Source organism: Coffea eugenioides, chromosome 3 (genome assembly GCF_003713205.1).
Source record: "Coffea eugenioides isolate CCC68of chromosome 3, Ceug_1.0, whole genome shotgun sequence".
Lineage (NCBI taxonomy): Eukaryota > Viridiplantae > Streptophyta > Magnoliopsida > Gentianales > Rubiaceae > Coffea > Coffea eugenioides.
Genome location: NC_040037.1, coordinates 3,325,425 through 3,347,708, shown reverse-complemented (window position 1 = coordinate 3,347,708; position 22,284 = coordinate 3,325,425). Strand labels below are relative to the sequence as shown.

The window sequence follows — 22,284 nt, the reverse complement described above, 5'->3', positions numbered from 1 at the left end:
ATCATGAACCTCCCCTTCACCTCCGGTGCAGCCACATGCCAGCATTTTGAAGTAACTCAATTCACCGTCACATACTCAAAATAGAATCACATGTACTTGTTAGCCTTAAATATCCCAGCTGCTAAAAATACAATAATGTAAATCACCAAATACCTTTCCAACCACTCTTTGGTCGAATCTGAAGTCTCGCCTTCTCTCATGTCAGTGGTACTGGGAACATAGCTTCAACTAGACACAGAAATGAGTACCACAATACATAAATGAAAATGTCTTGTCGTGAATCAACTAAGCTCCTTAGAATGTGCATCAGCATCACACCTCAAGCCAACTTTTTGAGATGCAAAGATTGGTAAAATTTTCACTAGGCAATTTTGAAGTTCAACCTACTAGCAAAAGTTCACTTCACAGGGATTTTTTAAAAGAAAAAAAAAATCCATGAAAGGAGTAAAGCAAAAGAACATGACGGAAAACCAGCATTGGCACTCTCATTCAGCTTATTTGTAGGAAGGTGTAAACAAACTACGATTATATTCCATCATCATCATCAGTCAAGGATGCTGTATTGGCTTTAACATGTGCGTAATTACAAACCTCACAAAGAGCAACTTACGATTTTCTAGGCTACCATGAAGTTACCTATGCATAATGTGGCAAGTCACCACCTACACTCACTTTTGCACTTTCTTCTGCACCGTAATTAAATCTAAGGTAGACCCGTAGGTCCTATGCAGAGCTTCAGCACACCAGCCATGGCCATCATCAACAGTTGGCATCCTAACTTCCATGAAGGGAGCTGCAGGATGCTGTGCCCCAGGCATTATAACTCCAGCAAAAACTCTTAGAACATTTGAAGCATCAATGTCCATGCATACATTAATCTCAGGAATGCCTTTTGGAGCAGGAGGTATTCCAGTGATCTTAAAATATCCTAGGAGATGGTTCGTTTCCTCTACCGTTTCATCACCCTCATACACGATAATCAATGCCTCAGTTTGGTTATCGTGAACGGTTGTGAAAATCAATTCTCTTCTTGCTGGCATTGTAGTGTTTCGCTGCACAATAGGTACAAAGCTGTTCCCATCAGCACGTATGCCAATGTTTAGAGGAGTTGCCTGGATGGTTAACAGGTCCAAACTCCCAAAAGGATCATTAATCCCAGAAGCCACTGCTCCTTCCAGTGCTGCCCCACAAACAGCAGCCTCCAGAGGGTTCATTTCTGAGTATAGGTCTCCTCTCTTGCAGACACTTGTCAGTATACTCTTTATCTTGGGAATATAAGAGCAACCACCAACGAGTACTACATCATTTACATCTTCTACTTCCACCTTCGCTTCACGTAGGCATTGTCCTATGAGAGACGCGCATTTTTCAAACACTTTCTGGTTCACAGCCTCAAACTCGTTCCTGTCTAAAACTTTACATATTTGTATCCCATTACCCAAGTCAACGTTGATTTGAACACTTGGCTGAAAGGAAAGCTTGTGAATTGCATCTTGGGTGGCAACTCGAAGCAGCCCAATTTTCCTAATTTCTTCAATTCCGTGGCTCGAGAAGAGATTATCCATTTCAGGTAATAGATAATGCATGATGTTCTGAAGCATGTCTTCACCTCCTAGGGTAAATCCTGCCAAGGCCTTGATCTGTGAAACTCCACCAGCTGTGGCAGTTACAGCTACATCACAATAACCAGCACCCATATTGAATATAAGGGCATTCTTTTCACTTCCACTTCCTATATTCTCATGCACAGCCTGTTGCTGTTGCTGCGCATACAACAAAGCAACTGCAGTTGGTTCAGGCATCAGTCTTAGAACATGAAGGCCAGCCATAGCACAAGCACGTTCAATCCTACTGAGTTGAAATCGGCTGAACGAAACTGGAATCGTCAAAACAACATTTCTAACAGGACGCTTCAGCTGGACTTCGGCCATGGCTCTTAATTCAATCAGAAATATTGCAAGGACTTCTTCAGGGGTAGTAGACCTCCACATGTTATTCACCAGTGCTGCAATGAATGGCCTGACTCCAATATTTAAAGTCTGTACTAAAAATGGGAGGTTCTTGCTTGCATGAACAACTGAGTCTGTGTCTAATCGACCAATTAAACGTTTCATGTTGAATATTGTGGCCCCAGTTAACATGTCATATTCATGAGCCAGTTGATTGCTCACTCCACCTGAGGGGAAATCACTTTTGAATGTTACATATGACCTCATTAACTTCTGATTCCTGGTGTTCTTCAAGACCTCCACCTGGGAGCCATTCCAAACAGCAATGCTACATTGAGAGGTACCAATATCGATGCCAATTGAAATCTCAGATAACGGAGATGAAGATTTTTCCTCGCCAGTAGTTTCACTATCAGATGCCACAGTATATGCCAGTTCAGCAGCCATTTCAGCAAATTAGACACAATTTAATACCAGAAGATACACCCTGTCAATCCAAAACATTTTCAAAGAACCACTTAGTTTAGTTTTGGTAAAAATGCAGAGCTTATCTGTGACTAAACGGCTCAATAATTAATCCCAATGGCTAAAGCTGGTTATTATTATATTTTCGATGCTCTTCTACTTTCATCAGACTTGCAAGTTCATGTTAATACATTAGAAAAATTTCATGGCATATACATGGAAGAAGAATTTGTCTTCTTCCCATTTGAGAATTAATCAACTAATACTTCATAAACCTTAAGATAATCCAAAGTTAAACATCTATGGTGAGTAAAAAGAGTAGGCGTCACAGAAAGACCACAAAACATGCAAACTACCATGCCTTGTTAACTGCCAATATTAATGCACTGTCAACCCGTAATGGTAGTCATCATGCAAAAAGCTCCATAGAAAAGTTGTCCTAAAGACAGTAAGTCCCTAGAAATACTACCGCAGGATGGATCAATTTTGCCTATAAGACTACAGCAGCTAAGTTCTGTTGTGTAATCTTTCACTCCTAAAGCTCCTAAAGGATCAAAGATTTGCATAAATAAGCAAGCCTTTACAGCAATGACTAGTTCCGTCCTCCCCATACCATTAAGTTAACCACCTCTCCAAGCAATAATCCAGCAGAATCTAAAGAACAGCTTAATGACAAACCACCTCGACTCAGAAAGGTACATGATGCAAATATGGTCTGTATTGCTTTCCGCCACCTAAATGATCACCAACACCAAGGTTTAAAGTTCCTTACAGGAGAGCACTTATTCACAAGCACTTGACATGTACTCAGAATCTTATAATCCCACAAAATCTGCTTACTCAATCTCAAAGGAGTACAGGAACTAAATCGAATACTAATGACTCTGAATACAGGCAGTAAAGTTGAACAAATATTAAATGCTACGCACTTTAAAAATCACAAACTAGGGGTCTGATAGGCGACGAGAAGGAAAGTGCTTATAGTAGCCCCTGAGCAAGGAAAACAATCTTTCCATTTGCTTCATACTGTTCTTCTTCATTAACCTGGATTATAGACTGTTATATCAAAGCCGGATAGGAAGAACAGGGCTTATCCACTTGGCAATAAAACCCGGGAAAGATTATTTCAGTTAAGCTAAAACTAACAGTATCCTCAGTTCAAGTGCATGCATTTTCCTGAGAAAAGTTCGACTTTAGAGGACCTAAACACCAGTACAGACAATTCATAACAGAAAAGTATAGACTATAGAGAGTGATTAAAATGATATAAGAACCAATCAATCAATTACGACTGATTAAAACAGGGAACAGAATAAAAGAAGCACCTTTGAGGATGAAAAACTATGAACTATAAAATAAGATTTGTCTATCAATGATCAAATCCCACAAAAGATTAAAGAAAAAAAATGCATAAAAAACCACAAACTTTAATTAGAAAAATGAAAAAAAAAAGCCTTATAAACTTGCTGGGCTAAAAGGCACACTTCAAACAAACAGAGAGTAAGCAATGCATAAAGGAGAATCGACTCATTACGCCTTTTGGTGATTGATTTCATGGGTAAAGATTGAAACTTTACAAAGCACATGAATGATCAGCAAATTTGGAAATTAAGCATAAAATTGACAAATGGTAGAGGTAGAATACATACCAATCCAAAGATAGAGATAAAGAGAAACAAGGAGACTAAGAACTTACAATTTGACGAGACAAGAGAGAGTCTATGAAATGTTGAAGAGAAGCAGTGATGGAGGAGGAGACATTAAGAGGGAGGAGAAAGTGCGAGAAGTATTTGAAAACACTTGCTGGTAGTTTCTAGAAGCCTAAAAGCTGGTGCTGCCCCACCATTCTAGAGCTCGCCAGAGAGGCCTTCCAGTCTGCTGGACCGTCCTTCTCCCTCTCTTTTCTGTTTTCCAATTTTTAGAAAATGTTATTTACACTCTTATTTTTATTCATTATATATTTTTGCTATCATTTTAAGTATATAAATTTTATTTATTAGGTTATATGATAAAATAAAAGATGAGAATGTAAATAATAAAAATTAGAGCGTTAATCATATTTTTATTAGCATTTTAAGTATATAAATTTTATTATTAGACTATATGATAAAATAAATTATAAGAATGTAAATAATAAAAAAAATAAAGTGTAACTAAAAAAAGAGAGTATAAATAACATTTTTTTAAAATTGTATTTGATTTTGGAATTTTCTTAAGACCTCTAAAGAACATATAATATTCTATTTGGATAATTCCACAATGAATTTTATTTTGTTCGATAAACTTAAATATTTTAATTCAAATAGAGCTCAAGTGCTATAATTGGCACCCGACTTGACTCCGTCGCACGTAGCGCGCGAATGATATGTTCGGATAAAGCTTTTGGGCACCCGGTTAAGGCCCAGCATTGGTCTTAGACCATCCCCGGCCCTTAATCAATCTCGGACCAGTTACATTTTGGATACATAGGTGCTTTCCTCTTAGTAGTAACTTACTAGGAGGCATGGGCCGCGCTCTGCGCGGCAACAACTTATGGTGGATGCCCAGAAAAAAATATGAAGTAGATATATCCCTTGGAAAGTAAAAAGTTGAGGGTATTGGTTGTAATAAATAACGTAATAAGAGACAATAAAAGAACCAACAACCAAAGTAAAAGCTAAACGTTATAACAGGAAGCGAAAATTTAAAATATACCGTTTTGGAGCCACACGTTCCAGCGGAAAAATTGCAAAGGAAGCTTTTACAGTTAAAGCAATAAATAAACTAAATGTGGAACCGATGATGCCACGGATACATGATTTCGAGTCCATTTGTTCCGAAGATCAAAACAGCTAGTGAAGTGCGTGACTGCGGCATGAAGAAAAGGATTTCTCCCTCTCGAAGGTCATGATCAATAACGAAAGTGTTCCAGTTTTGATGAAATCTATTTTGTGTCACTCCAATGTTGTAAATCTTGATTCCACTTGTCAAGACTATAGATGGTGTTCTGGATTCATGTAATCTGGAAGTTACATAGCGGGGAATCTTCTGTCAAAACAAATAAGCTATAAAAATTAATAACTTATAATTGTAACAAGTATGGAACAAATAGAAAGTGTATACTGAGAAACATTTGAGTAAATATGCATATATATACCATGGAGTACTTGAACTCGGAGGAAAAAATTTGATAGAAGGTATCTAACGCCATTAAATTGTGTGCAAAAAAGCGATTGATTGATGATGTGATTAATTTCAAATCTGATTGATTATTAGCAAAACCTGTAATAGAAAAAAGAGCATGTGAGAATGTATATTTTTCTGAAAGGAAAAGACGTATTAGGGGACTGAATAAGTTTCCTTCTGAAGTGGATAATTTAGAAGGGATCATTGGAAGGTGTAATGTCCAGCGGGTGTAAACAAGCCTCTGATCAAACCCAAAAGTAAATATGTCATATGTAAAACTCCCTCTATTTCTTAAAAATATCATATCATTCTCGGCAATATAGTTATCTGAGCAAAAAGTCATCCATTCTCCTTCAAAACAACGGTTTCTGATTTCTAAGTTCCACCGAGCCAAGCCATGCTGAACAACTATAGTCTGTCCATGTTGAAAACGGTTGGATTCAAACATATCATCGGGTATTTCCTGGAGAAAGCAAAAAAACATATTGGATAAACTGAAACATAAAAGAAAAGCAGTGAATAATTAAACAAGCTACCTGTTTTTCAATGTTTGTGCAAAATAGTACATAACACCATTGCTGTCCATTCGAAATTCTACAGCTCTTAGCTGGTTCTAGAAGCAAAATATAAAGATTAAGTATATTAGATTACGTAGGAGCGGATAAAGGGTCTAACAAAAATACCATTTCAAAGGGAAATCGTACCTGTTTTTACAAATGCTGATGAAGAGATGTGGGTGATAGTTTGTAACCACTGTTGAATCGATTCAACCGAATACAAATATGGTTCACCTAGCGCACGAATTTGGGAGGAGTAGTATGAGAAGGTAGTCGGATGTCTTGAGCAAAAGAATCAGAGACGGAAACAAATGAATCCACTTGTTGTGAAGTAGACAAAGGATCTTTTTTATAGTGCACACATTGCTCTAACTGAGATGCACCGAGAGCGTCAGTAGCAGAAGAATGGCCAGTACATTTTTTTTCCGCGTAGGCATCTCGCCTACGCTGCAACAAGGCATCCTTTTTCCCCTTGTCCATCTTAGCATAACGCATACGGCGAACAGAGTTGCGGTCCATGGAGTTAGGAATCAAGATCTAGCTTATAATAATGTAATAACACAGAACAAGTTTTAGATAAACAAATATAGAATTATCAGCATATAAGGGCGGTTTGCGCAATCATAAAGATCATAATAATCACTATACCTGAGATAAAGACACAAACTGAAAGTAAGGACAAGAGCCGGAAGCAGTCAAAAGAAGCTACACTGCAAAAGAGCAAAGAAGTGAGGAAAAAGGATCACCACAACCGCTAGCACTAAGTCAAAACAATGGTAAAAGAACGGGGGAAAAAGGAAAAAGGATGAATACACAGAGCAAAGCATAAGAGCAGTATACCCGAGGAAAGAGAATAGCAGGATTAAGAACAATGGATTCTGAATAGACAAAGGCTCAGCAACAAAGTAAACGGTGATATACCCTAGAGAAACATGTTATCGAAAGAAACAGAGCAGAGCAAGCGAGAGCTTTTGTATAAAGTCAAAAAGAAAGGCCGTGCTGGAAGAAAATTTACGAAATAGTAGATCGAAGAGTTTTTTTTCTCGTAGGCGGCTATCAATATTGCACGAAAACAGAAGCGAACTACAGCTTCTGCATACGTAGGAATGGGAAAAAAACCACAGGGCAAACGAGTCTCATGAACAAACTAAACGGTCATATACGCTGCAGGTACCCGGCAGCAAAAGAAACAGAGCACAGAAAACGAAAGTTTTTTGTATAAAGGTAAAAAAAGAAAGGTGCGCTGAGACAAAGCTAAAAAGGCAGCTGAGTGCTGAGTTTTTTTTTTTTACCTTACACGGCTATCAATATTGCATGAAAACAGAAAGGAATTGACAGCGGATACAGTGAAAATGGTATAACAAGGCACAAGAGCTCAGCAATGTGGCGGGAAAAAAGGCTGGCCCGGTAGAACAGGAGAGTATACAAAAGCAAAGTCAACACAACAAAGAAATGATATTAACAAAGAAACGAGATCTTATAGGGATAGTCGTGTATCAATTCGGGACAACAGCTTTTTTTTTTTTCGAGGGGAAAAAAAAATTAGGTCACTGCATGAATTGTCCAAGTAGCAAATTGCATGAATCGTCCAATAAACAACCCAGTTAACAACGGCATTATTGCATTTTGAAGGAAAGCACACTGCCCAAAGAGCAAGAAGGCGCCAGAATCAAGAGTCGCGAACAAAAGCGAAAGTAAGGGAAGCGCACAGGAAAGATAAAAAAAAATGAAGACCTGTTAAATCTTTCTTTCCTTACACACGTACCTACGTTGCATGAAAAGAGCAATGCGGTGCATGGAAAGAGCAATGCACGGACAGTGCATGGAGGGATATCAATCTAATAAGGTCCTAAGAGCTACGTTTGGAGAAAAGACAGCTGGTCAGATACAATTGCAAAGTAGCCCAAAGGGAAATTACCCAAAGCGATAACTTTTTTTGGGAAAAAAGATAAATCGGCGCAGAAAAGTTCTTTTCCTCCAACGCAAATAGGCAATTAGAATTCAAGCTTAATGCGCAAAGGATAATATGGTATTTTGAAGGGCAGGAATACTTTCTTTAAAGACCAAAGTAAAGACCATTGAATACCGATCTTGGGCCACGAAATTCAAGACTAATGCGCAGAGGATAATATGCTATCTTGAAGGGCAGTACTATTTTTTTTAAAGGCAAAACAAAGACCATTGATTACCAATTAGCTTGATATAAAATGTTGCCTAGCATCCAAGGGGGAAAAATGCATTTACAAATATAACACTTCGTAAGGCCAAGAACAAGAGCAAGGCTTCCCATGTTCATAAAAAATAAAAAGAGGGAATGGTTAATACACGCGGCCCAATCGAATATAAACAAACAGAAACTTTCAATAGCCATACATATAGAGGAAAAGACAGATACAAAAAATAGAACAACATTTCCTGGCTAAGAACAAGATCAGAGGCAATTTCCTGTAGGAAGAACAATTTCCTGTTGGCCACATGGGTAGTTAATTACAAGAGGCAAGCATAACTAATTGAATAGTACATAAAACCTAAGAGCTATTACAAAATATGAGTTTATAGACGCTCGAGAGACAAAAAATAGCTCGACTAAGCTGGGTAGCAGGCAACAACAATGTATCTAGTTGTGGTCTCTGTTCTGATCACATCAGTAGAACGCTTAATGTAGAGCAAGAGCCTTGAGCGTTTAATTTGCCGAGACACATGGCAGTACAACGCAAAATTCTGTAAGAAACTGAAAACCTCATCAATAACAATGGAAATGAACGACAAGCAACATAAAGGAGCGACCATCAAATTAAAGTATGCATACACAAGAAAAGAGCAGCACACTACCTCATCATCAGTAGACGTATACATGTAAACGGCACTAACACCAATTAGCCTCTCAGCTTCAGCGCCCAGCGCAATAACATTCACATACCCAGTATCATCATGAACAGTAAGCCTAATCCATGCTCTGCTCTTAAAAACAGCACCATGAAAAACCAAAACAAGGAAGACAGAAATCCTGTGATAACTAATGAAAAAACAGAACGCACCTAGGGAAAGCATATATTCCCAGGCCACAAGAAAGACATAGAGTTCCAAGGGTTGTAGCATAATCATAGAGTTCATAACAATGGGGACATGCCATATGCCAAAAGCGAGCACAAGGCCAAGCAACCTCAACATGGCCCTTAATCCACGCATTTCCCCAATCCTGACATCCAACGACTGAAAATGAAGGAAGGGAACAACAGGATAAAGAAAAGACACCAAAGCAACAAGAAACAATAAAAGCACTAATGAAGGGGTCACAGGACAGAACATCGGCAATGGTAGTAACAGTGAGATCACGAACAGGGGGGAGCAAGACAGTAGGGTCCAAGTAAGCGCGCTCGTCAAAAACCAAACGAACCAACTCAGAAATGTTATCAGTACACCTAAATGCAAAAACAAAACAAGAGGGTACACAGCTTAGGAAAAGACCTATCCTATACACCAGAGAAACAAACAAAAGAAGCAACACTTACCAAGCATCAAGCAACTTTGCCTCCAAAACATCAGGACAAACAAGAACAATAGATGAGGGATGAATCGACAAAGACAAACCTAAAGAAAAAAGAGACAAACCAAACCAGCAAACACCCAACAGTAAAGAACAGTAGATCCGCATAAAAGAGACCAAAAAAGATAAAAAGAAAACCAACAAAGAAAGGGAAAAGCATACATTTTTTTGTAGTCACCCTAACCCTGATAGCAATGATAATAGGCATAGCATGCATTAAATTTTCGATAGCTCGCCCCTCAATAGATTCATAGTCACCAAATAGGGTCAAGATGATGGGACGCTTCCTACATCAGCGACACAAATAAAAGAAGAAGATCATAAGAGCAACAAAACAAAGAGCAAGGAAAAAAAAAATGTAGACAGAGTAACATGATTACCCCTGGTCAACTATAATAATATCTCTCTCACGGCGAAGGATTCCTTCCACATAAACGTCCCGTGCAGGCAAAGAATTAACCACCACCCCCATGATATCTAGGTTCATGCAAGACAAAAAACAGAGTGAATGAAGCGAAAACAAACAACGAATAAAAAAAAAGCAAGAAAAGGGAAGAGAGAACCTACTTATGAGGTTATTAGTGTCAGCAACAAAGTGCAAAGAATCGTAAGAGCGCAGGCCAAAATAAAAAGGCAGAACAGGAAGCCCAACATCAGTAGCCTCTCTAATAGAAGTATCAGAATTAATCACCCAGTAAAAGGGATAAAAACAATCTGGGGGGAGCTCGGCAAGCCGGCGGATCTCAGCATTCGATATATAATACTTCCTAAATGGAAGAAGAAGCCCATCCACACAAGGAACGTTGTCATCATAAACAATGGCAGACACTTTAATACCCTAATTGGAAAATTATATTAGACAGCGAAGCAAGCACAAAAATGACAGCATCAAATAAGCATGCATCAAGAAACAAATCAAAGGCACCTGCGAATCGCCAAACCGAAATAAACGGAACGACTTCGAAATCGATCCATGGCTAGCAACCTTGACACGATCAGCCTCAACAACATGAACCAAGGTCATCCAACCACGTGTAGATTCAGAGACATTTGATATGCGAAGAAGCTTAGGCGCAGCAGCAACGGCTGAAGCAATAGCAGCAATAAGATAAATATATAGGACAAGCATACCCAAAGGCAACTAAGACAGAACCTATAAAACATAAAAACCTGAAGATGCGTCAAAAGGCTCACATGGAATGGCACCAAGCTCGGGCACAAAACTAACAGTGGAAGCAGCAGCAGTTGCCATTCCTGCAAAACAAAAAGGCACAGATAAGACCGTACGAAAAGACGATGACCAAAAAAAATAAGCGGGAAAAAACAGTACCTTTACGCAAAAAAATAACAAAATAACAAAATAACGCAAAAAAATTAAAAGACAAGAACAACAATCGTAAAATAGGCAAAGAGGGGAAAAATGGAAAAGGCACAGAAGAAAATTCCGACAAAAGATCAACCTTTGCAGGAACGCAAACAGCTAGAAGAGGAAGCCTAGAAAATAAAATAAAAAAAACAACACCTGTAAAACTTAGCATGCAAGCGAAAATACAACAAAAAAAGGAAAAAAGCACAGAAGAAATTTCCTACAAAAAAGTAAGGTTGAAGAACGCAAAAAGCTGGGAGAGGAACCCTAGAAAAATATCATAATCATTAAAAGGAAGAGCCAAAAAACTGAGATAGGAAGGAGAAAAAGGAATCGTACCTCCAATTGCTGGGTAGAAAAGAAAAAATCTCAGGTAAAGCACGTGGGAAAAACGAGGGTGCATTAATGAGATACCTCCAATTGCTGGGCAGAAGAGAAGAAATCCCAGGTAAAGGACGGAGGCCATAAATCCAAAGGATAAAATCCATCGTGTAATACGCCTTACTCCAATTAATAAGAAAAAGATTCTCAACACACTCATTCATAACCACAGCAGACGGAGAAGGAAAAAATGGAAAAGCATGCGGGTGTATCGATGAGGTGAGATGAAAAGAGGTGAAAGGGAAGATATTAAGAAAGAACCAGAGCAGTGCATTAATGAGATACCTCCAATTGCTGGGTAGAAGAGAAGAAATCTCAGGTAAAAGACGGAGGCCATAAATCCAAAGGATAAAATCCATCGTCTAATAAAAAAATGGAAAAGCATGCGAGTGCATCGATGAGATGAGATGAAAAGAGGTGAAAGGGAAGATATGAAAAGAGGTGAAAGGGAAGATATTAAGAAAAAGAACCAGAGGAGACGGAAAAGCAGGTGGGTGCATTAATGAGATGAGACGAGACGGAAAGGGAAGATAAAGAAAAAAAAAAGAACCACGTGAGGACCTTCCTTCGGCACGTGAGGACGACGAAAAGCTTATGAACAGTAACCATCCTTCGGCTGTTAGTCTTATATGTTGATAAATGTCTTGTTTGGAGATGCAGTGATACATGAAAAAACACTCCTGATATAAGTAAATTTTAATAAAAATGCTTTTAAGTTATCAAAATTAAACTCTTTAAGTCAAGAAAAATGAGTTACCAAATATTTTAAAAAATACTTTTAGTGCTTAAAAACACTTTTTTTTTTTTTTGAAAACAAACCGCAACCCCAAATGTAATTATTGATATTGTCGTATCACGGCCATACCACAAACTTCTCCAAAGCTAGTATATATTTTGACATGCAAATCTTCAATTGATCTTGCATTTTTTATGATATGCAAATTTATATTTTGATCCTGCATTTCTTTTGTAACCTTACAATAACTTTTGAACTTACAATATTTTTGCTTTGAATAAATGATTACAAGTAATGGGACCAATAGTAACAAATCACAGCTCAAGAAAATTAAAACCAACACATATTTAGGCCTTGCAATGTGATGAATATAAAGCTCCAGTTTCAATATTCTCAAAGTAGTGCAAGTGTAATCTCCTTATTCGATAATTGATTTTCTACTAGAAGTCTCAAATTATACGCAGGATTTCAAAGCAATACGAGGACAACTGGCCGTTGCACCTCAAAAAAAAATATTTTTTTTTGGTTTAGTATCTGTGTATTAAAGGTATAAATTTTCCCAAGGGAAAAGGGTAATATGTTTTGTAAGCTTGAAACTGCAAGATGCTCGTGTTTATGAACCAAAAGATAACGAAGAATTAAGTAAATACCCGTCTCAATACTGTATAAGAATGCACATAAACTTCTTGTAATTTGAAAAATGCAAATATCAGTCAAACTATAGGCCAGAAGATCGGAAATTTGATAGAGAAATTTAATTAACTTGTAAAAAAATGAATTGATGAAGGATGTAATTGAACTGATGCGGAAGCTAAAGGCCATTATGGGTATGCCACCAATGAATCTGCCATAAGAAACCTGCCAATGTAGTGCAATTCTTGATTTTTTTTTTTTCGGTAACGATAATAATTGTATAACCTATTATATCATCATCTATAGGAGAAGGGAAGTCTAAAAAGACTTTTTGTGTTGGAGGTTAGCAGACATATAGACATGACTAGATCAAAGAAATATTTTGATATCACTTTTGAATTTTTTTAGCTGCAGGTGTGATTTGAACCCTTTCCTCGGTGGGAACTGAGCTCGACGCAATTCTTGTAAGGAGACCAGAAAATTCATGGCAGTTAATTTCTAATTAAGGATGTTGTAATAATTTGTTAGGCTTTATTAGTGGCACACTTTTGTCATCCATGGACTTTCACCGACGACCTTTTGACTTTTCCAACCAAGAAAGAAACGAAAAAGTTAAAAAGAAGGGATAATTTCAGAAACCTTAGCCCCTAAGGTTTCTGATAATTTCACTGAGCTCCCCTAAAATTTAAAAAATTATACGTACCTCCCTTGTCATTTTAAAACAACAATTTTACCTTTAAATATTTTAATGAAATTCCCTTATTTGATATGCTTATACTTAAAATGAGTTTTAAAATTATTTTTCATTATTTTTTCTCCTTATTCCTTTTTTTTAAAATTTTTCATCAATAAAATTATAGAACTACTACTAATGCCTCTAGTTTCTATTGTAACAAAATGTCGAATTAATGATTTTTTGACCAATTAAATTTATATGTAATCCAATGTTTTTGCTAATCTTTGTTTTCTATTTTTTTGTATTAAAGTTAACAAGAAATAAAAAAATGGCCCAAAAGTACTACTAAATTATGATAATTTCACTATTCAAAAAATTCATAAATTTTAAATGAATTATTTCAACATTTTCTTTTCTATCTTATAAATCTAAATCCATCACAAAATACCATAAAAAATATCATATCATAGTAATAAAATTATTATTATAATTGTTTATCAAATAGTAGATATGGATATAAAAAATTTGGCACATTTTTCTTATAATTATACTAAATAATTTTATAATTGTATAGAAAAATAAATTAAAACTCATTACACAAGGATATTTTTGGATATTCATTTAAAAAATTGACCAAGTCAATATTATTTCAAGGTTTTGTTACTAAAACTATTAAATCAAGAAAGGTAAGTATAATTTTCTAAACTTTAGTAGAGCTCAGTGAAATTGTCAGAAACCTTGGGGGAGGTTTCTGAAATTATCCCTAAAAAGAAAACAAAAATGACATTAACTTCTCATCAACCATTAGAAACGTTTGAAAAATATTACACGGTTTATGGAAGGTTGATCTGACAACCGTTCCTGTTCCTCCCGCATCCGAAGCATTCATGGACAGCCTGCAGCCTGCTAATCATAAAATAAACTGTTCTGTTTGGATTAGTTATTTTTGAGAATATTTTTGAAAAATTTTGCTGTAACTAAGTTTTTAGAGTATATTTTGGGATATTTTTTAAAAATATTTTGAAATATTTAAGAGTAGTAGAGTTTTTAAAATATATTTTAAGATATTTTTTAAATATTAAAAAAAATTTAAACTATCTTTTAGAGTTTTTTTAAAAATTAATATTTAAAAAATTAGTTTTTTAAAAACTGGAAGTATCCAAAAAAGAGAACCAATTCTTTGCCAATATATGATGGCCTTGGTTTTGCCACTCGGTTCCGTGCCAATGCAATGTATTCAACTCTTTTGACTCGTGTGCTCATCTTCCTATGCATCTTCTCCGCTCTTTGTCTTAGCTCAGATCATGAAATCCATCCATTAGATTCCCTCACTGCATCTGAGCTCACTCAAGTCCAAACTATAGTGAACAACTCAATTTGCTCAACCAGCTGCCAAAGTCTTAGCTTCCACTATGTTGGCTTACATGAGCCAGATAAACCAATCGTCCTCTCATGGCTGTCTGACAAAGACTCCACAAAAGTTCCACCTCGGCAAGCCTTTGTTCTTGCAAGAATTAACTTTAAGAACCATGAACTCATAGTTGATTTGAATGCTTCTGCAATTATCTCTAACAAGGTCCATGATGGCCATGGCTACCCTTTGCTGAACTTTGCTGAACAAACTGCTGCTAACCGGTTGCCACTTACTTATGCACCTTTCATAGCATCGATTAAGAAAAGGGGGCTCAAGTTAGAAGAAGTTATATGTCAAAGCTTCACCATTGGATGGTTTGGAGAGCAAAAGACTAAAAGGATTGTCAGAGAAATGTGTTACTATTTGGATGGCACAATAAATTTGTATATGAGACCTATAGAGGGGATTACCTTGACTGTTGATCTGGATGAGATGAAGATTATTGGTTACAGAGACAGGTTGATTGTTCCAGTGCCAAAAGCTGAGGGGACAGATTACAGAGAAGTGAAGCAGAAGCAGCCTGTTAGTTCACCTATAAAACCAATAACAATGTTGCAGCCACATGGTCCAAGTTTTAACATAGAAGGACATGTGGTGAGGTATGCTTACCTTACTTAAAAGTGTAGCAGCGAGTTATTAACATCATTAGCATATGAAACAATTGCATTTTTTTTTAGAACATCACGTACTCCACCTGACCATTTCCCCAAGGCCACAGCAAACACGCACACACAGTGGAAACTAATCATAACTTGTATCTCAGTGATAATGTAGATGATATTTTACTTAACTTAAGAAAATTTAATTTTCACTGTATATGGAAATACAGTTAGGTATGCTTACCATTCATTGAAAATGTTGCAGCAAGTTCAGGATTGAAAATGCTAGCACAGAATAAAATTATAGAAAACAATGACAATTTGCCGAGCATGTTCATTCCCACTGTCCCCCTACCCCTTACACCTCACCTACATAATGACTCGTAGAATGTTAGTGTTAATCATAGCATAGATGTCATGTTACTCAAAATAGGAGAGGAAGGTGAAGGTCACCGTAACTTTTCTGTAAAAGTCATGTTCTAATGATTTTAGTATAACAACTAACAAGTCCTTGATTTTTGTTATACTTTGGATAGTCTGTCCATGAAAATACTGCTTTTCCTTCGATTGAGTTGCACTCACGCAGGATTTCATATCTGCTCATTGAACTTCATATTAGTCTTAGTGGTATGAATTCTTGTAATTACTGAATGGTTCATAATGATTTAGGATTTGCTAATGATGAATAACATTTTTAATTTCTGTGGTGAATATTAGTTGGGCTGATTGGAAATTCCATCTAGATTTTGACATGCGAGTTGGTCCAATCTTATCATTGGCTTCAATATATGATCTTGAGAAGGATGAATATCGTAGCGTGATGTATAGAGGATTCATCTCCGAGCTATTTGTACCATATATGGACCTGACTGAAGAATGGTACTATAGGACATATTTTGATTCTGGTGAATATGGGTTCGGTCTATGTGCAGCACCTCTTTTACCATCGTCAGACTGTCCTGAAAATGCAGTATTCCTTGATGGCTACTCCATGTCACAGGATGGAACACCAATAAAACTTCCCAACATAATCTGTATCTTTGAGCGTTATGCCGGAGATATACTATGGCAGCACACTGAGGGCGCAATTCCAGGAAAAGTTGTGAGTAATTTTCCAATGTGATTATTCTATCCATTTCAAAAGCTACTTGTGTTTTACCAGTTAACCGCAAACTGGGTTCTGCAGTTTACAGAGGTTAGACCAGAGGTGAGCCTGATAGTGAGAATGGTGTCAGCTGAAGGCAACTATGACTACATTGTTGATTGGGAATTCAGACAAACTGGCACTATTAAAGTTAATGTAAGTTACAGAATTTAAAAAGAGCGCTTAGCACATCAAGTTTTTAATGGCTAGAACTTGCATCAGAACTCTTCCTCTAGTTGTACAGTCAATGTGATAAAAAAAAAAAAATTTAATGATGCACTGACCATTTGGTCCATTGCGTGAACTCTTTACAAGTTATTTGATATTGTTTTGACAGATTGGACTAACGGGATTGCTAGAGGTGAGGGCAGCAGCATACACGTACAAGGATCAGATAGGGGAGGAAGTTTATGGCACACTGTTAGCAGAAAACACATTAGGATCATATCATGATCATTTCCTGAATTTCCATCTTGACCTAGATGTGGATAATCCTGCTAATTCCTTTGTGAAGACAAAATTACAAACAACAGCTGTGATGGACAAGAGGTCTCCCAGGAGGAGTTACTGGACAGTGGTTAGTGAAACTGCTAAGACCGAGTCTGATGCAAGGATTAATCTTGGCTCAGGTGCAGCAGAGCTGTTAGTAGTGAATCCTAATAAGAAAACTGAGATGGGGAACTACGTGGGATACCGGTTGCTTCCTGGATCAGTTGTTAATACCTTACTATCTGATGATGATTACCCAGAAGTTCGTGCTGGTTTCACTAAGTACAATGTTTGGGTGACACCGTACAATAAATCAGAGAAATGGGCAGGAGGAACATATGCTGATCAAAGCCGAGGAGATGACAACTTAGCTGTATGGAGCCTCAGGTACTGTTGCGTTTTAACCTTTTTGAGTTCCTTATGGACTAATAAATTAATTGCATAACTAAATCATCTTATTAAGTTTTTGCAGGAATAGAGAAATAGAGAACAAGGACATTGTAATATGGTATACACTAGGCTTTCACCATGTACCTTACCAGGAAGATTTTCCAGTCATGCCCACTATTAACAATGGATTTGATCTCAGGCCTACAAATTTCTTTGAGCATAACCCTGTACTCAAAGTAAAACAGCTTGCAAAAGTCAAGTGGCTTAAATGCTGCAAGGAATGCCGACACAATTTAACTGCAGATATTGATCCCCTTGCATAGTTTGATGGTTTCTCATATTGGTTCACTTTAGCAAAGAACTGCTAAGGTGCTGATAATTTCTTTGAGTGGAACGAACTGGATTCAGCTGTAAGTTGAACTTGAGTGATAGCTCAAACATTTTGAGAAGTTTTAGAATGTACAATGAAATAAAGACAGTGCCTTGATCAGAAATAAACGAGGATGGTACAACTTCAAGGACGCAAGATATAGATTAAGATAATCTCCAAGTAGGATCCCTTGTTCAGTCATTTTGAATCCAAGTGATAGATTCAGTATATTCCTATAAAAATTGCTAGCACACCTTGGATTAATCCCAGGTTGGTTTATAATGCATTTGAAGTATTCCAATAAAGGAACCATTATCACAGGACGTGCAACTTTAATGATGATTTTGGCTGACAAACTGCAATCTTATGACAAACGACGTATTCCATTAAAGGAGCGTTATCACTGGTAAATGGTGGCAGCTTCCTGGTTTCTTTGTTTGTTGAATCTATATTCCTTCTAAGCTTGCAATCACCCTCTTCGCGCACCAAACCTGTTTTCTTCTTTTCAGTGCATCCTTTTTTCTTTTTCTTTTTCTTTTTTCCGGTTCCTTGCTCTTCTCAACATTTTTTTGTGGGGCATTCAGTGGCTACCTCAAGTGCAGTGGTCCAGATAATTCCTTCCTTTCCAGTAGTCTGAAAAAAAAAATCTTCCAACAACTTACTTGTAGCGGAGTGAGAGTGAAAAGTGGATATAACATTTTCAATTGAAGCTGTACGTGCATAAAAGTTCTTTTACATTGTTTTGACTCCCTATTGAGTTTTGTTCTATACGGATAGCATTCAGAGTTCGCACAACTTTAGAAAACTGCAAACATCTACTAAGTTCCAAGTGTAATTTACGTACATATACTGATTTTTTCCCATTTTCCTTAGTTGCAGTTATTGTTGACCGCATGAAGGATACTAATGTATAATGCCTATCATGTGATCATTCAAGTAGCCGCAGCTGATCTTGATTTTTGTTTAGTATACATGTTGCAGTTATAATGAGATACCAGCACCATTCAAACAGTTTACTCTTGAGTTTGTAACTTAAAAATATCTTCTGTTCTCCAAGTAATTGGTTGATCATTTTGTCGTGTGTTGAAATTTGCCTCGTGCTTTGTAGAGTTGCCAAAGAGCCATCTAAGCTTGATTCTGTATTTGACTACTGAAGCCTAATTGGGTCCTGGACCTTATCACCTAATCTTTACACTGTCATCAATGATAGATTTCAAATCCACTGGCACCACTCAAAAACGAGCATAGATCAATGTCATATCAACTGAAAAACGAATGCGGCAGATTATATATATGGTTTTAGGTTGGTAGAGATGATGGCATTCATTTTCCAACTTAAAGCAGCAGCAATGTCTTCAGGCCTCAATGTTCTCCTCTTCTTGATCTGCATTTTCTCCGCTCATTCCCTGATTTCTAGCCATCAATTGCACCCACTAGATGCCCTTTCTACATCTGAGCTCACACAGGTCCATACAATACTGAAGAGCACAATTTGCTCAACCAGCTGCCACAATCTTAGCTACCATTATGTCGGCTTGGCTGAACCAGATAAACCAATTGTCCTAGCATGGATAGATGACAATGCAAAAGTCCCACGTCGCCAAGCCTTTGTTCTCGCACGAATTAACCAACAAAATCACGAAATCATTGTTGACTTGACAGCTTCTGCAATCATCTCCAACAAGGTGCATGATGGGCATGGCTACCCTTTGCTGACTCTCGATGAGCAAACTGCTGCCAACAAATTACCATTTAGTTATTCACCATTTATAAAATCAATTGAGAAGAGAGGGCTCAAGAAAGAAGAGGTTGTATGCCAAAGTTACACAATTGGATGGTTTGGAGATAAAAAGACTAAAAGAATTATCAGAGTTACGTGTTATTATTTGGATGGCACAATTAATCTGTACATGAGACCTATAGAGGGTATTACAGTCACTGTTGATCTTGATCAAATGAAGATTACGGGGTATCAGGATAGAGCGATTGTTCCAGTACCAAAAGCTGATGGGACAGATTACAGAGAAGTGAAGCAGAAGCAGCCTGTTAGTTCACCTATAAAACCAATAACAATGTTGCAGCCACATGGTCCAAGTTTTACCATTGATGGACATATTGTTAGGTATGGTTCCATTCCTTGAAAAAGTAGCAGCAAGTTTAGGATTAAGAATGTTAACATCGAGAAATAGTTAAAATTTTTCACACTGACAGGTAGAAACTGATAATAGTAGTCAGCCATAACTCTTTTTATAGATCATTTTAACCTGCAGAAAGAGCAATTAAAGGAAGGTCTGCATAACATGATCTGCAGGTGATTTCTTGTTGATTTTGAGTGAAAAATCCTAGGGATTTGCTGTAGTTTTGATATTCATTTCCGTGAAATTCATAGATTTCCTTCAATTAGTTGCACTGGCTCAAATCCTCATACATGCTCATTGAACTTGATAGTTATGATCCGCAAACATATAGATTCCACAATATCTATGCTCTGACAAATAACATTTCATCTCATGCTAGATGGGCCGACTGGAAATTCCATCTAGCTTTTGACATGCGAGTAGGTCCAATTATATCACTGGCTTCAGTACGTGACCATGATAAAGATGCATATCGTGATGTGCTGTATAGAGGGTTCGTCTCAGAGCTCTTTGTGCCATATATGGACATTACTGAAGAATGGTACTATAGGACATATTTTGATGCCGGTGAATTTGGGTTTGGTCTATGTGCAACATCACTTTTTCCATCCAAAGACTGTCCTGAAAATGCAGCATTCCTTGATGGCTACTACATTTCACAGAATGGAACTCCCACAAAAATTCATAACGTAATCTGTGTTTTTGAACGTTATGGTGGAGATGTACTATGGCGCCATACTGAAACTGCCATTCCAGGCAAAGTGGTAAGCAGATTCTCTGATGTGAATGTTCTCTCCAATTCAGAAAGCTACATGTGCTCTACTATCCTTGCTAAAGACTTGCATAATTGACTGAAAATGGGATCATTCTGCAGTATACAGAGGTTAGACCTGATGTGAGCTTGGTGGTGAGAATGGTGTCAATTATAGGCAACTATGACTACATTGTTGACTGGGAATTCAGGCAATGGCTCAATTAAAGTCAATGTAAGTCATGAGAGTTAGAAAGAGCACATTTGATATTAAATTACAGTATTCCAACGTTAGTCAGAAATCCTTTTACCTTTTCTCTTTTGGTACAAAGTAGTTCTGAATCTAGCTACCAGAAATGTGCTAAAAGATCACTCTTGAAGCACCAAGCAGTTTGCAGGAATTCTTTTATATGTTCTGATCCAATGCTTTATCTGGACAGATTGGATTGTCAGGATTGCTCGAGATAAAAGCATCAACATACATCCACAAGGACCAGATAAGGGACGAAGTTTATGGCACATTAGTATCACAAAATACTGTTGGAACTTATCACGATCATTTCCTGAATTTCCATCTTGACCTAGATGTGGATGGTTATGATAATTCGTTTATCAAGACAAAGTTGCAAACAAGACGTGTGATGGACAAGAAGTCTCCTAGGAGGAGTTACTGGACAGCAGTTAGTGAAACTGCTAAAACTGAGTCTGATGCAAGGATTAATCTGGGCTCAGGTGCAGCAGAGCTGTTAGTAGTGAATCCTAACAAGAAAACTAAGATGGGGAACTACGTGGGATACCGTTTGCTTCCTGGGTCATTTGTACATAATCTATTGTCAAATGATGATTACCCAAGCATTCGTGCTGGTTTCGCAAAGTACAACGTCTGGGTGACACCATACAATAAATCTGAGAAATGGGCAGGAGGAACATTCGTTGATCAGAGCCAAGGAGATGACACCTTAGCTGTATGGAGCCTCAGGTAATGCTTTACTTCTGACTTTCTTCGAGTAGTTTATTAACTGTCAGATTAGTTGCATAACTAGATCATCCTATTAAGTTTTTGCAGGAATAGAGAAATTGAGAACAAGGACATTGTACTGTGGTATACACTAGGCCTTCACCATGTCCCAATCCAGGAAGACTTTCCAATCATGCCCACTGTCAACAACGGGTTTGAGCTCAGGCCTGCAAATTTCTTTGAGCATAATCCAGTACTTAAAGTGAAATCGCTTGGAAAAGTTGAGCAGCTTAAATGCAGCAAAGAATGCCAACATGGTTTTAACTGTACAAATTGAGCTCAGCCCATGATCTAGTAGTTTCTCTCATATTTGCTTAATTCAGCATTGAACTGGAGCTGTTTAATCATGTCTTTCATTATGGAATATGGCAATAAAGTCCAGCTGTAACTGGAAATTTGGGACTCTCCTTGTATTTGAGTTGGCTGTGAGAATTTTAGAAAGTGCAATCACGTGAAGACAGTAGTGTCTTTAATAGAAATCAAAAGAAATGGTCCT

The 22,284-nt window shown here is 37.3% G+C and overlaps 3 protein-coding genes across 4 annotated transcripts; 2 read left to right on the top strand and 1 right to left on the bottom strand.

Moving 5' to 3' along the window:
* Positions 1-460: 460 nt before the first annotated feature.
* LOC113765146 (heat shock 70 kDa protein 8) lies at positions 461-4,216 on the bottom strand. Of its 2 annotated transcripts, none has more exons than XM_027309223.1 (2): positions 4,111-4,216; positions 461-2,436 (listed from the first exon to the last, which is right to left on the bottom strand). In XM_027309223.1, the coding sequence occupies exon 2, from the start codon at positions 2,394-2,396 to the stop codon at positions 669-671; it is 1,728 nt and encodes a 575-aa protein (XP_027165024.1). In that variant the 5' UTR covers positions 2,397-2,436; positions 4,111-4,216; the 3' UTR covers positions 461-668. The 2 variants fall into 2 exon arrangements, with proteins under 2 accessions (XP_027165024.1, XP_027165025.1); XM_027309224.1 differs by lacking the exon at positions 4,111-4,216 and adding an exon at positions 3,344-3,406.
* A 10,490-nt stretch (positions 4,217-14,706) lies between these two features.
* On the top strand, positions 14,707-18,127 carry LOC113764988 (primary amine oxidase-like). The gene is made up of 5 exons (XM_027309036.1): positions 14,707-15,488; positions 16,206-16,590; positions 16,675-16,788; positions 16,970-17,508; positions 17,594-18,127. The coding sequence occupies exons 1-5, from the start codon at positions 14,707-14,709 to the stop codon at positions 17,832-17,834; spliced, it is 2,061 nt and encodes a 686-aa protein (XP_027164837.1). The 3' UTR covers positions 17,835-18,127.
* A 1,055-nt stretch (positions 18,128-19,182) lies between these two features.
* Positions 19,183-22,229, top strand: LOC113767010 (primary amine oxidase-like). The gene is given in 6 exon segments (XM_027311183.1): positions 19,183-20,003; positions 20,399-20,783; positions 20,894-20,982; positions 20,984-21,005; positions 21,211-21,749; positions 21,837-22,229. Coding segments are annotated over 6 exon segments (2,073 nt in total). The 5' UTR covers positions 19,183-19,194; the 3' UTR covers positions 22,066-22,229.
* The last annotated feature ends 55 nt before the right edge of the window (positions 22,230-22,284 follow it).

Bases quoted from the DNA above. Each gene is read 5' to 3' on its own strand.
- LOC113765146 (XM_027309223.1), bottom strand. From the start codon at position 2,396: ATGGCTGCTGAACTGGCATATACTGTGGCATCTGATAGTGAAACTACT.
- LOC113764988 (XM_027309036.1), top strand. From the start codon at position 14,707: ATGTATTCAACTCTTTTGACTCGTGTGCTCATCTTCCTATGCATCTTC. The intron at 15,489-16,205 runs GTATGCTTACCT...GGTGAATATTAG, and splicing joins ATAGAAGGACATGTGGTGAG to TTGGGCTGATTGGAAATTCC. The intron at 17,509-17,593 runs GTACTGTTGCGT...AAGTTTTTGCAG, and splicing joins TTAGCTGTATGGAGCCTCAG to GAATAGAGAAATAGAGAACA.